The following is a 14,652-nucleotide window of genomic DNA, read 5'->3' as shown; positions in this document are numbered from 1 at the left end:
ATTACTGAACAAAAAAACCAACAAAACAAAAACAACTTTTTCTGTGACGTTTGTGGTGACGACGACGTTTACGTTGATTTGCCAATTCGTTTTATATTGCTGCTGGTGTCGCTGCAAACTGTATGCACTTGATTTACACCACGAAACCAAAACAACAACGACACCAATTGATATTCCATTATATTGGACACCATTTTTGAAAAGTAGATCGAAGAAACACAGCAACAACAAGACAAGGAACCAACGAACGAATGAATACATATATATTTTTTGAAGAAAATTGAACGAAGATTCACATTTTCCACTTTATTCAATTTTAAACCTTCGAAGAAGAAACGATAGCATTACTAAGAAGCTACAAGGAAAACATTTGGTGGAAAACTTTTGGAACTGGACCTAGTTTTGTTCGAAAGAAAACCCAACAGTTGCTTTTGTCAAGTGTATTGTGTGCCAGGTGCACACAATCTCTGTCCCATAGCACAACAAGAACAACACACTGTGAACATTACATACACTTTTATTTAGCCTGAAACTCCTCCTGGATATGAATCATCATAGATCAGCAGAATGGGGAGAATTACCATCATTGGTATTGGGCCAGATATACGAATATTTAGAGCCACGAGATCGTCTCAATGCCAGTCAAAGTTGTAAACATTGGCGCAGTGTTTTATTCCAAAAGAGGTAAGTAATGAAATTGTTTCCCTTTTTTGGATATTTTTTTTTACATCGAACCGTTATGTCTACTGAGAAAAAAGTTCAGTGTGGTAGTTAGTTGTAGACTAACCAATATGGAGAAGAAGTGATTAAAGTGGCAGTCAAACGATTTGTAAATCTCGAAGAAAAATACATTCCTGTCAAATATAACAATGAAATCATAATTTGTAGGAAATTTCAAAATACTACTTATTTTATAATTTTTGGAAGAAGTTCGGTTTTGTATCCGGTCATTGATCATTATGAAATTTTTTCTTGGAGAAGTTCATACTTTCAAAAGAAATATGGTCTTCAAACTTATTTGTATGTTCGCATGGCTTTAAAATGAAATGAAACAATGTGGACACCATTTTGAAAGGTTTAAGTTCCAGATTACAACAGTAACCTTCTTTGTCCAAGGTATTGCTTATAAATAAAAATGGGATCAAGTCTAGATTAGGGGACACTCGTTTTGAAATTTTTACGACATGTAGTCTTTGAGAACCTAATAACAACGTGATACCTGTTTTTTGTGGAAATCGGTATTTCCGGAGATATGGACATCCAAAGTTCCCTTATATTTTCTTATGATATAAAAAATTCACTAAGGCAGTAGGGTATCAATTTAAAGCATTTAACGCACTAATTACGAAAATATAATATTATTATGAAACAATGGACAGATGACACTCCGCCTACGTGACAGAATCTTCTTTTAATTAGAATAGTATAATATGTATTGAAGTCTTTCTCCTATGGACATATAACAACTCCGTCTACGCGACAGTATCTCATTTTAATTAGATAATTAATCGTGTTTGTGGGTTTAAGGCCTTCTCCTAAGGACAGATGACAACCTCGGCTAAGCGACGAAAACTCCTCTTAATAAATATTTTATCACTAGACCTCGGATTTTGCATATTTGCATATTTTTTAATAATGAAGATATCGAAATTCTGATTGGACACAAATTCGTTTCAAAGGATTTAGAATTATTTGAAGGGTTCATATTTTTTAATTTTTTGCATATTTGCATATTTTGCATATGCACGAGATATGCAAAAAATATGCAAAATATGCAAAAAATATGCAAAATATGCAAAAAATATGCAAAATATGCAAAATATATGCAACATATGCAAAAAATATGCAAAATATGCAAAATATATGCAAAATATGCAAAAAATATGCAAAATATGCTAGGTCGATATGCAATAAATATGCAAAATATATGCATAAAATATGCAAAATATATGCTAAAATATGCAAAAATATGCAAAATATGCAAAAAATATGCAAAATATCCAAACATATGCAAAATATGCAAAAATATGCAAAATATGCAAAAATATGCAAAATTTGCAAAAATATGCAAAATATATGCAGAATATGCAAACATATGCAAACATATGCAAACATATGCAAAATATGCAAAAATATGCAAAATATGCAAAAATATGCAAAATATGCAAAATATATGCAAAATATGCAAATATATGCAAAATATGCAAACATATGCAAAATATGCAAAAATATGCAAAATATGCAAAATATGCAAAATATGCAAAAATATGCAAAATATGCAAAAATATGCAAAATATGCAAAATATGCAAAATATGCAAAATATGCAACATATGCAAAATATGCAAAATATGCAAAAATATGCAAAATATGCAAAAATATGCAAAATATATGCAAAATATGCAAAATATATGCAAAATATGCAAACATATGCAAAAATATGCAAAATATATGCAAAATATGCAAACATATGCAAAATATGCAAAAATATTCAAACATATGCAAAATATGCAAAAATATGCAAAAATATGCAAACATATGCAAAATATGCAAAAATATGCAAAATATGCAAAAATATGCAAAATATATGCAAAATATGCAAAATATATGCAAAATATGCAAACATATGCAAAAATATGCAAAAATATGCAAAATATATGCAAAATATGCAAACATATGCAAAATATGCAAAAATATTCAAACATATGCAAAATATGCAAAAATATGCAAAATATATGCAAAATATGCAAACATATGCAAAAATATGCAAAATATGCAAAAAATGCAAAATATGCAAAATATGCAAAAATATGCAAACATATGCAAAATATGCAAAAATATGCAAAATATGCAAAAATATGCAAAATATATGCAAAATATGCAAAATATATGCAAAATATGCAAAATATGCAAAAAATATGCAAAATATGCAAACATATGCAAAATATGCAAAAATATGCAAACATATGCAAAATATGCAAAAATATGCAAAATATGCAAAAATATGCAAAATATATGCAAAATATGCAAAATATATGCAAAATATGCAAAATATGCAAAAAATATGCAAAATATGCAAACATATGCAAAATATGCAAAAATATGCAAACATATGCAAAATATGCAAAAATATGCAAAATATGCAAAAATATGCAAACATATGCAAACATATGCAAAATATGCAAAAATATGAAAAATATAGGCAAAAATATGCAAAATATGTGCAAATATGAGCAACATATTTCACATATGCAATCATTTTAATCAAAAAAAAAAAAAAAAAAAAATCAGGGTAGTTTTCGAATTTGTGTGCTTTCTTTATTTTTAACCTATAGAAATCTAATTGTGTATGTATGCGTTTCATGGTTCAACTGTTAGATTTTTGGGGCATTATGAAAAATTTGCTAAATATATGTATAAAACATGCAAACATATATAACCGTTATATGGCGATATACTAAAACGTGGACCGATATATCCCATTTCCAATACCAAACATCCTAGGAGTAATAATAATATATGTGCAAAATTTCAAAGTTCTATCTTTAATATTGCGACCTAGCATACCGTGCATATATTTTGCATATATTGCATATTTTGCATATATTTTGCATATTTCTGCATATTTTGCATATGTTTGCATATTTTTGCATATTTTGCATATGTTTGCATATTTTGCATATATTTTGCATATTTCTGCATATTTTGCATATTTTGCATATTTTTGCATATTTTGCATATGTTTGCATATTTTTGCATATTTTGCATATGTTTGCATATTTTGAATATATTTTTGCATATTTTGCATATTTTTGCATATTTTGCATATCGACAATGCATATTTTGTATATTTTTTGCATATATTTATCGCATATCGACCTAGCATACCGTGCATATTTTGCATATTTTGCATATTTTTTGCATATTTTGCATATTTTTGCATATTTTTGCATATTTTTGCATATTTTTCATATATTTTGCATATATTTTGCATATTTTTGCATATGTTGCATATATTTTGAATATTTTGCATATTTTTTGCATATATTTTGCATATTTTTTGCATATTTTTATTTTGCATATTTTGCATATTTTTGCATATTTTGCATATTTTGCATATATTTTTCATATATTTTGCATATTTTTGCATATTTTGCATATATTTTGCATATTTTGCATATCGACAATGCATATTTTGCATATGTTTGCATATTTTGCATATCGACAATGCATATTTTGCATATGTTTGCATATTTTGCATATTTTTTGCATATTTTTGCATATTTTTGCATATTTTGCATATGTTTGCATATTTTTGCATATGTTTGCATATTTTGCATATATTTTGCATATGTTTGCATATTTTGCATATATTTTGCATATTTTGCATATGTTTGCATATTTTGCATATATTTTGCATATATTTTGCATATGTTTGCATATATTTTGCATATATTTTGCATATTTTGCATATATTTTGCATATTTTTGCATATTTTGCATATTTTTGCATATTTTGCATATTTTTGCATATTTTGCATATCGCAATGCATATTTTGTATATTTTTTGCATATATTTATCGCATATTTTTAGCATATTTTGCCTATTTTTTGCATATTTTGCATATTTTTTGCATATTTTTGCATATTTTGCATATGTTTGCATATTTTGCATATTTTTGCATATTTTGCATATTTTGCATATTTTTGCATATTTTGCATATTTTGCATATTTTTGCATATTTTGCATATCGACAATGCATATTTTGTATATTTTTTGCATATATTTATCGCATATCGACCTAGCATACCGTGCATATTTTGCATATTTTGCATATTTTTGCATATTTTGCATATATTGCGCATGTTTTGCATATTTTTTGCATATTTTGCATATTTTTTGCATATTTTGCATATTTTTTGCATATTTTGCATATTTTTTGCATATTTTGCATATTTTTTGCATATATTTTGCATATTTTTTGCATATATTTTGCATATTTTTTGCATATTTTTTGCATATTTTTGACATGACCCCAAATATCGATCAATTAAAGCATGAAACGCCTAAATACAAAATTTGAGTCCAATCGGATAAAGCATAAAAAATATGCAAAAATCCGAGGTCTATTTATCACCATACCTTTACTCTTTAACATTTAACCAATATTACTCAATAACAACATGAAAGGTTTTTACCGATTTTTTAAACCCATATCCCAGAAAGTATGATCTACACGTAAGGCCTTCTTTTTAATAAAATGTTACCGAACATAGGATGTCTTCATTAGTTCGAAACGAACAAAATTTGGAGGTCCATATTACACAACTTTCACAAGAAAAAAGTTATGTCGTTGGAATCAGGACTCTTAATTCCAACAATTTGTAAAAAAAAAATAGTAAATAATCCACGATTACGACAGGATCAGGGTGTCGGCTCAGTCCTTCATACCCTCAGCCTTATGGCTCATTTGCCTCATAGAAATATTTGTTTTAGACCACATGTTTATTTGGAGCAAATCTGTTTCGGACAATTTGGAGTCGATTTGCAAATGTCCGTAACCGATTTCATCCAAACTTTGCATATCGTAGTATTTTTTCCAAACTTCGTTTAAATTCGAAGATGGGGAATATCGGTCTACATCTTCTGGTACATCTCCCACAAAATGACACCTTCAAATTTTTTCAATGTCTTAATTTTTTAAATATCTCAACATTTTCAATTTCAATCGTAAATTCAAATTATTCGGTCCATTCCTTCCCTACAAAATGGTCAAAATTGTGCTGAAAATTCATATTTAATATCATACGAACATATCATCCGGTTTAAACGAAACATTGCACGATCTAACAATTTAATATTGCCTCTATATTGCTTGTAGATGGGACTTATAGGTCAACTACTTCTAGTACTTCCCCAAAAAAGGGTCAACATTTTGAAACTGTAAATCTTATATGAAACGAACGAAGTATCCAAATTTTGCACATCGTATTATTTTTACCTAGCGTAAATCGAATCTAAAGGTGAGATCCATCGATCCACTCCTTCAAAGACCTCCACAAAGCATATGCTGAGGGTATACATCAGTCGGCAATACCGAGTGACACTTTTTTACTTTTCATTTCAACGTATTTATATTAGAATAGTCAAATTACCCCTGCATTTTCACATACTGCTGAGCTAAACTTATAGTCTAGAAGAATTGAAATATATTTTTTAGCTCTCCTGTAATGCGAATTATGTCCCATATCCGTCCTCTACATGTATAACATTGATATCAGGTTAAAGGTCGGGAATCTCTCAAATACATTGGCAAATTTTATGAATCGTGTATTCTCGGTGGTCACATTATATGAACAATTTTGCCATTTCTCACACAAACGTTTTTGTTCATTTCAGCCACCGATTATTTATAGTTCCTTGGGGAGATAATTTTCGGTTCATAATTGCGGCCTCTAAAACAAACCGATCATTACTTTAACTGGAACCGAACCGAACTTGCAAAATTTCGTGTCGCCAGGTATATAACTGCGGTTTGTACCTTGATATCAAATTATAATGCCTCGTAGAGATATGACGATTGGTATACGTGTGTCAAGGACAGAAATTTCGTGGCGTTACAAACTTTCTGGCCACACAAACTTGTTGCGCCCTTATTACATAGTTGTGTAGGGTATAAATAGGCCATTTGTAAATATTAAAAAAAAACTTAAATTCTATTAAATATAACCTTATATTTATAAACCGAAATAGAAATACACAAATAATTGCAAAAAGTGAAAGTCATCGTCATGTGTTGTATTTGTCTGATGACATCAAAAATATTGAAATGAGATAAAAAATACTGCCTCAAAAACATCAATTTGAAAATATTATATATTCGAATAAACAATATTTGTTTATGAAATATATAATAATTTTTAGTCTATAGACATATTCTAACATATGACTAAATTATTCCCTTCACAAAAAACTTCTATATTTCAAATAAAAACTTAGTATATATTTCATTTAACAACCAAATGGTTATGACCTAATACCAAACACATTAAAATATATACTATTCTTCTTTTTCTGTTGATTACTTTCAAATTTTCTCTTTCTTTCGATTGTCTCACACACATACATCCATACATAGATACATTATCATGCATGTTTTGTTGTCGCCCATTTGTCTTAGAAAATAATAATAATAATAAAAAAAAACAAATCCGAAATGCTATCACTGTTTTAATTGATTTGAAGGCCACTTTTGTTTTTAGTGCTATTTTCTTTTGCCTTATAAATTCGTAATATTGTAAAATGTTTATACACTGTTGAATAAAACTTTGTTTTATATTTACTTTTATAAATTAGATATTGTAAAACGGCTTCTACATAAAAAAGATATAATTAATATAAAAATATAGAGGTTTTAGGGTTTATAATAAATTATCTAATCTAAAGCAAAATTCGTAAAGTTTTTTCTTTATATTGTTATATAATGTAGGCTCTCGTAGAGGTTCAGTGCATTTTTGAGATATTCAAATTGTTATTGTGCAAAATAATACTTATGTATGCAAAATTTCACGTTTGTAACAGAAAAAAATTATAAACAAAATCCGACAAGACAGATAGACGGCAGTTCGTCGATGATGATGGTGTTGGCAATTGCTAACCAAAAGTGTAAGCAACAAAGTTTGTCATTGTTTAAAACAAAGAAATGCATTGCCAATTATCGCCTTGTGGTATTTATGAGTGAATTTCATTAAAAAAGGCATACATCCTCTTTAAAATGATGTAAGCGTATTTTTTAATAACCTATTGTTAAAAGCATTTAATCATAGGACGTTACAGCGTACTCCATCTATATTTAGTAATCATGAACCGTGGAAAATGGTCTTGGAGTCAACCAAACTTTTCATTAAGATGCTTAAAATAGAAAAAAAAAAAATCATCTGTCGGGTGGTTTTATGGCTATCTCTTGGAGCCAAATACCTCGGAACAACCTTTGACTACATATCAACATAAAAATTGCAAATATAGGTTTAATCGAACTTCACTCTTGCAAGAACTCCACAGGACATTTTTGTGGATTAAAATCGGTTGTATACGTATCTATAATTGTCTTGCAGACTATTAACAAATGAGTATGCAACGATAGCCAGGCGGCCCAATAGACAAAGAAGCTTCAGGCTATAAATTCAATGTTGATTCATGAATGTAGACTAGTTCTGAACAATAGACTCCAAGTTCTTAAACATGGAAATAACCGTAAGGTTTTGGAGAGGGATTGAGGAACCTAAATACAGAGTCCAAACTCGCAATACTTAAAATAGAGCTTCGGAAATCTAAATTGACTTTGCTATTATCCCTATGATATTTGGTTTTGCAAAGGGGTATATTAGTCCATGGGTTCGTCCATTTTAAAGAGCAGTTATTTGGATTTTTTTTGAAAATTACATGTTTTTTTTGTCATAGTCGCAGACCGATTTCAGTTTCCTGGAGAACGAAAAACATCTTTGCAGACAATTTTGGATATAGATCCATAACCCACATATAATGTTCCGGCTTATTTTCGGCATTTATAAGTAATTTGGCACGGGTTCGTGTTGTGGGAAAACATATTTGTAAAAATTGTTCAATATAGGACGATGTTTTGATATAACCCTATAAAATGATTCCGCTACATATTCGGTATATTAAAGGTAATTGGCCGCATTTTTTCAGCCGAAGTCAGCCGAAGTAAATCAATGTATTTATAACTAGCATACGTCCGGTACTTCGTTAGCGAATGTGGAAATTATTAAAGCATGTCAAAAGAGCTAATCAACTTACACACTAATATCGACCATTTAGTACCTCTGTGTTCTTATAGTAAGCATTTCGAAAACTATCTTCATATCTCAACACTACAATTCTGACCGCAACAGAAATCTAGATCCATACTAAATTTGGTACCATTTATTACATTTTGTACTCTTGTACTACTTATTTCCAAAACTAATTCCATATTTCATGATTCGAAATTTATACCAAATTTAGTACCCATTAATATAAATTTCCATATCTACCTATCTCAACAATCCAATAGAAATCCTATTTTTAAATCAGGATTCCTTTTCACCCAAATTCAAATTGTACCAATTATTCCATAACTTTCTACATCCCCAATCCTAGACCACAAATGTGATTTCGATTCGTGATCATCGATTTTCTTATTTTTGATAGCTTTTGCTTATTATGGGTTAAGAGCTATGCTTACTTTTAATGATAAGGGGGGAGAGAGGGATAACTAGTTGCAATAAATTTGCTTACGTAAATCTTGAACGATCCCATTTCAGCTCTATAATTTCACTCAAATCCAAATTGTACCAAATTTAATACCATTTAGTACACATTAGTACGCGTTTCCAAAACTTCCTAGATACCCCAATTCTACACCCCTACTCTAACTCCAAATTTCAGGCTTTCAGCTCTAATGGTTCATCCAAAATTCAAATTGTACCAAATTTAGCACCATTTAGTGCCCATAAGTATGAATTTCCCAAACTACATCCATACCCCAATCATGCAGTCCAACAGTAGTTTTATTTCCTAATTTCAGTGTTCCAGCTCTATCGCTTCACCCAGATCCAAACTGTACAAAATATAAAACGATTTAGTACTAAATTTTACCAAATTTAATACTTTTCGTGTATATGAGTACACACTTCCAAACCATCTCCTTCTATCGACCTCTTCTTCTAGCTCATCCGTATCGCCAAATACACATAATACCATATTTAGTACGTTTTAGCACTTTTCGTGCCGTTATGTTACGAAAAGGAATTTTGAATGCCATACTTAACGATGTTTATGCTTGTTTAGATTTAGGACATTTATAAGAAGAGAACGGACTATAACAAAGCATCCAGTTTAATTTTGTATAGATCGCAACAAACTCGTTCTTAGGCCTTCCTCCCATTAAAGGCATTTGCAAATACTTCTATTTATAGTATCCTTCTGATGCATTCCATTCTGATCATAATAACTATTTATAAATTTCTTTTCTTTACAGATTCTTTACCAATTTCAAACTTAAACTAAATATTGACAACGATCGTCAGTGTAAATTTTTCCGCCATACTTTATACAATCTGACGAGCGAGCTAATTATTATTTTTGATTTCATCAATGTTTTCCATATTGAAAAAATACGACGCATCTTATACAGGTAAGACGATAAACAACATTTAAATATATAATAGAATACAAATGTCTTCTCTTTTCTTATATAGAATTGCACGATGTGATAATTTACAAGGTTTACGTTTCCAAACAAATAATGTGGGTCTAACACCACCCGGTGATATCAGTGAAGAAAATCTAGTCGATATAGAACAGTGAGTGATTTTTGGAAACAACAATAATAAACTTACATTTATTTATCTTGAATTGTTTTTTCAGACTTTTTGTTGAGCCGTTAAAAGTATTTTTAAATCGCAAGCGAACACCTTGCAATATTTTGGATTTAGGTGCAATTGAAGCTTTAACATACTATGGTTTAGACTTCCTGAAATCTCTGAGCCGGCCTCAAGAGCTGAAAGAACTGACCTTGGCCTCCATTAAATACGATCCTAGTCATTATCCCATGTTTGCCATGGAGAATAGCCTCATACAGAAGTGTACATCGTTGCAAGTGTTGTCACTGGACTACGATACCCTTAACGAAGAACTAATGCATGCATTAAAAATTTTACCACTTAAGAAATTTTTGATTTGTGTACATGGTTTGGATCGTCATCATCCGGGTATATCTGAACGGACCTGGGCTGAATTTTCGGCAAATTTCAATAACATAGAATTGATAGTGACGCTAATTTATGCCTATGAAGCCGTTGAAGTTTTGCAAATGCGTATATTGCGTCAAAATATGCCCATAACACATTTGAGAGTGTTGTTTTGTGATTACGTAAGTATGCTGAAGATGGGGGAGGCATTTAGCAGAATTTGCTTATATGTTTGTATTTCTATCAAATAAAAAAACAAAACAACTACAACAGATGAATGTTGAAGCTTTGGAGTGGATTTCATTGAACAACAGTGCCACCTTAAAGAGTATCCAATGGATTGATTCCGTAAGTTTGTGTTTTGTTGATATTTGTTTGTTATTTTCTAATTTTCTTGCATTTTGTTTGCAGGCCTACAAACATTCCGATAATAATATTATGGACTTATTTTTACGCACTGGCCAGGATCCGCTTGTCATGATGTCATGGCGCTGCAAAAATCTTGAGGAAATTGTTATCCATGGTTATATTTTGGATCCACACAATATTGTGGGCATTTCTCGTTTACGCGGTCGTACCTTAAAACGTTTGGAGGTATCAATGATTGACACCGCACCCAATGAGGCCAGCATGGATTCATTTATTGAGGTACGTGGCAATAAAGAAAAAATGTAGGTTATTATTATATAGTATTTATCAATATAATAAAAATTCGTTATAATTATTAACCAAATGGATGTATAGCTATTTCCCCTAAGGTGTCATTCAGTGGCCGCTTCACTCGCAGGCTTTTAGCCCATTGTGTTCGTCCGTAGTACCTCAAAGAAGAGGCGCATTTAAATGGAGATTTATTTGGCAAAGCTTTGAATTTATTTTGTAACATTCGTTTTTTACTCTTCGGTATTCTCATTAAGATAGGAGATGGGAGAACTGTTTCTGAAGGTTTGATCCCTAAAAAGTTTAAACTGTTTCTTCCTTAGTAATAACCAGGAGGTGAAAACTATGACCATTTGTGGAAGTCGATGTTAAACTTAAGCTCTTTAAGTACTATTCCCATTCCCGATAGTTCGTGGTCATATGCTCTTTCTGCTCGAATTGTAATAATTATTTTCGTTTCTATTTCCAGGAAATCAATACACTATTAGGCCAAAAATGGGAACCTCTTAATCTCAACAATTCGCATCCAGCCCTTGGCTATATGCCAGTAGCTGATGATGTGCGTGATGAATATGTCTTCGATCTCATACGACGTGATATTTCTAATTAGAAACGAAAAGAAAACAAACTAAAACAACTAAAATAAATCCTTAACACGATTTAAAATGGCAACTTAAAACATAAAACAGCAACACAAAATGAAAATTTTACACAAAGGAAATTTTTAGTTATTACATCTTACAAACACGAATAATAGAAACCTATCCAACCAATAATGTTAAGTGGAAATCCCATCAGCAAGCAGCAACGTCAAAACTTCCTCAAAGAACGACAACAACAAACGTAATAGAGGAAAAACGGAATAAGGTCATGCAAAACACGACGTGAAAATATTTGAGCTGTACATAACATCATCTGCAACAGGTTTTGTAGGAATTACAACTTGTATAAAAAACAAACAAATGGGTAAATATATGTTTAAGAAAAATTGCATGACAGTGATATATAAAAAACCATTAATAATTTTCTTTAATGAAATTATGTTATTCTTATTATTATTATTTTTATACATAAATGTTTTTTGTAGCTATACATATATATTTTTAAAAAGAAACTCACAAACAAAACGAAAGAAAAATTATTATATAATTTTAAAATTTTATTTAAAACAAAAACAAAATGGAGTTTGTTTATTTTTTTCCATTTTCATTATTTTTCAATTTTAAACAAAAAATTGTAAACAAAATTTATGGCACTACTATTTGAAATTGAATTTTTCCGATTTTTGTGCAAGGAATAAATTCCTTTTCGTAGTGGAATTAAATTACAAGAAAAAAAACAACAACATAAAGAAAGATAAGAGCACAAAAATGCGGAATTGAAAAAAAAAATAACAACAAAGCAAATATTTGACAATTTTTTGTTTTGTATTATTTGTATTATGTTTTAGAGCAAGTTTTGATATTTATTTTTTATTTACATTACATAGAAGACCATGAAACGATATAAAAGAATAATAAATACAAAAGAGTAATGCCCCTAAATGTCATCTGTTTTGCAATTGGTATATGCACGCCATGTGCAGAAGACCATGAAACGTTTGGAACATATGTTTTGCGATTTCTTCGCCTAAGCTAGCTTGGTGGAATCTTAATTATATGTCCTAAAACTCAACAAAGATTAGAGGCTCTTCGTAAGTCATACAGAAGAACTTTATTGTCATGGACCGCTTATTGTCTTATTGTCATGAATGCCTTAGTGTATATTGCATATTTTCAGAATTTATAACTAATATTTGTTGTCTGTTGTCTGTGTAGAATCGGCTGCTCGTACAGCAGTTAACTTAAAAGAAGATAAGGGTCTGTGATGGTTAATTTTATAGAAATAAGTCATGATACCGTAACGGAAAGGTTTATTAAACACAAAAAATTATTTTAAAATTCTATATTAACGACAACATGTCCAATCTCCGACTGATTCCTTAATAGCTTAAGGGAAAGATTTAAGAAATACAAAAACTTATTTGAAAATTCTATATTGGATCAACTTGTCCAATCTTCGACTGAGATAGGATCACTGCTGAAAAGAACGAAGCCTTCATATACTTCTACCAATCCTAAAAATGGCCTACCAATATCAGAAATTATAATACGAGATAGCCAAGCGAAAGTAACTTCTGTTACTAAAGACAATAACAAGGAAAAATTAATTAATGGATCTGAGCTACATAATCGACACTATTTTATTCTCCGTTAAATTCAAGATCTCCACATATATTAACTATCCCAAATACTCCGACACCAAATATAAAAGTTGTTGAACCCAAGAAAAATGGATTTGCAGCTGAAACTTAGGAAGAAGATATTAATGCCAACAAAAATAAGTTAGACTCTGAGCGTCGTTTAAGATAATTGTTCCGGAAAATATTTTTGAAATTATAGTAAATTCAAATACGACTTTTGCTGATTAAACAATGGAAACATTGTGGATAATCACCAGCACAAGGAACTACCAAACGCGTCAATACCAAAGAGATCTCTGACAAAAAGATTTAACGAAGAGCAGTTAATTTCTGCAACCGGTTTTCGGATAGGACAGAATCTCCGCTGCGAATGAAGACAAGGCAGTGTCAAAATCGGCCCGAAGAAGAGAAAAGCTTCCAGAAAGGCTGATAAAACACAAGCTCCCTCTAAGCAATTGACCAAACCTGTCAATCCGTCCGATGTTGATTTGTAAACCCTAAATCCTAGTATATGACAATTGTACAGTCCCTGGTGGACAAATCAAAGGTGGCTAACACGAAGCAGGTGCTCGCTACAGCTTTGTCAACCTCTGTGACAGCTGAGGAGAAAATCTCGAAAGGCTGTTAAAACACAAGCTCCCTCTAAGCAAATGACCAAACCTGTCATACCGCCCGATGTTGATTTGCAAACCCTAAATCCTAGTATATGACAATTGTGCAGCTCCAAACCAAACCCGCCGTCTTGAACCAGGACGCCCAGAAACCGACGCCTAGCGGCAACGCTGCTCAATCAGGGATACCGAGGGTCTTCGAGTACTAATCATAAATTGAGCTGACCCTAACGGATGTATAAGCGAAGATAACTGGTTGCTAGTTGAGATGAGCGGCATGGTTACCTCAGTGTTGGTCCCACCACCATGGGACTGGGACTGTGTAAACCACTGATGTTGGTTAAAAAGCAGAACAATGACATTAGATGAGCAAATGAAGGAACCTCACCTCAT

At 30.9% G+C, this 14,652-nt stretch overlaps 1 protein-coding gene across 1 annotated transcript; it reads left to right on the top strand.

Moving 5' to 3' along the window:
• The first annotated feature begins 542 nt into the window (after window positions 1-542).
• On the top strand, window positions 543-12,058 carry LOC133338854 (F-box only protein 33). Its single transcript, XM_061546960.1, has 7 exons — window positions 543-684; window positions 10,038-10,193; window positions 10,258-10,362; window positions 10,427-10,931; window positions 11,023-11,097; window positions 11,161-11,397; window positions 11,876-12,058. Exons 1-7 carry the CDS (start codon window positions 545-547, stop codon window positions 12,014-12,016), a joined length of 1,359 nt encoding a protein of 452 aa, XP_061402944.1. The 5' UTR covers window positions 543-544; the 3' UTR covers window positions 12,017-12,058.
• Window positions 12,059-14,652: the final 2,594 nt, after the last annotated feature.

The sequence above is a fragment of the Musca vetustissima genome, unplaced genomic scaffold (genome assembly GCF_032173495.1).
Source record: "Musca vetustissima isolate MV318-11 ecotype Yass unplaced genomic scaffold, APGP_CSIRO_Mvet_v1 utg28348, whole genome shotgun sequence".
Lineage (NCBI taxonomy): Eukaryota > Metazoa > Arthropoda > Insecta > Diptera > Muscidae > Musca > Musca vetustissima.
This window is presented reverse-complemented; position numbering and strand designations above follow the sequence as displayed.

Coding starts and splice junctions, on each gene's coding strand:
- LOC133338854 (XM_061546960.1), top strand. CDS start 545: ATGAATCATCATAGATCAGCAGAATGGGGAGAATTACCATCATTGGTA. Junction 10,932..11,022: donor GAGTGTTGTTTTGTGATTAC/GTAAGTATGCTG, acceptor CAACTACAACAG/ATGAATGTTGAAGCTTTGGA. Junction 11,098..11,160: donor GTATCCAATGGATTGATTCC/GTAAGTTTGTGT, acceptor TTTTGTTTGCAG/GCCTACAAACATTCCGATAA.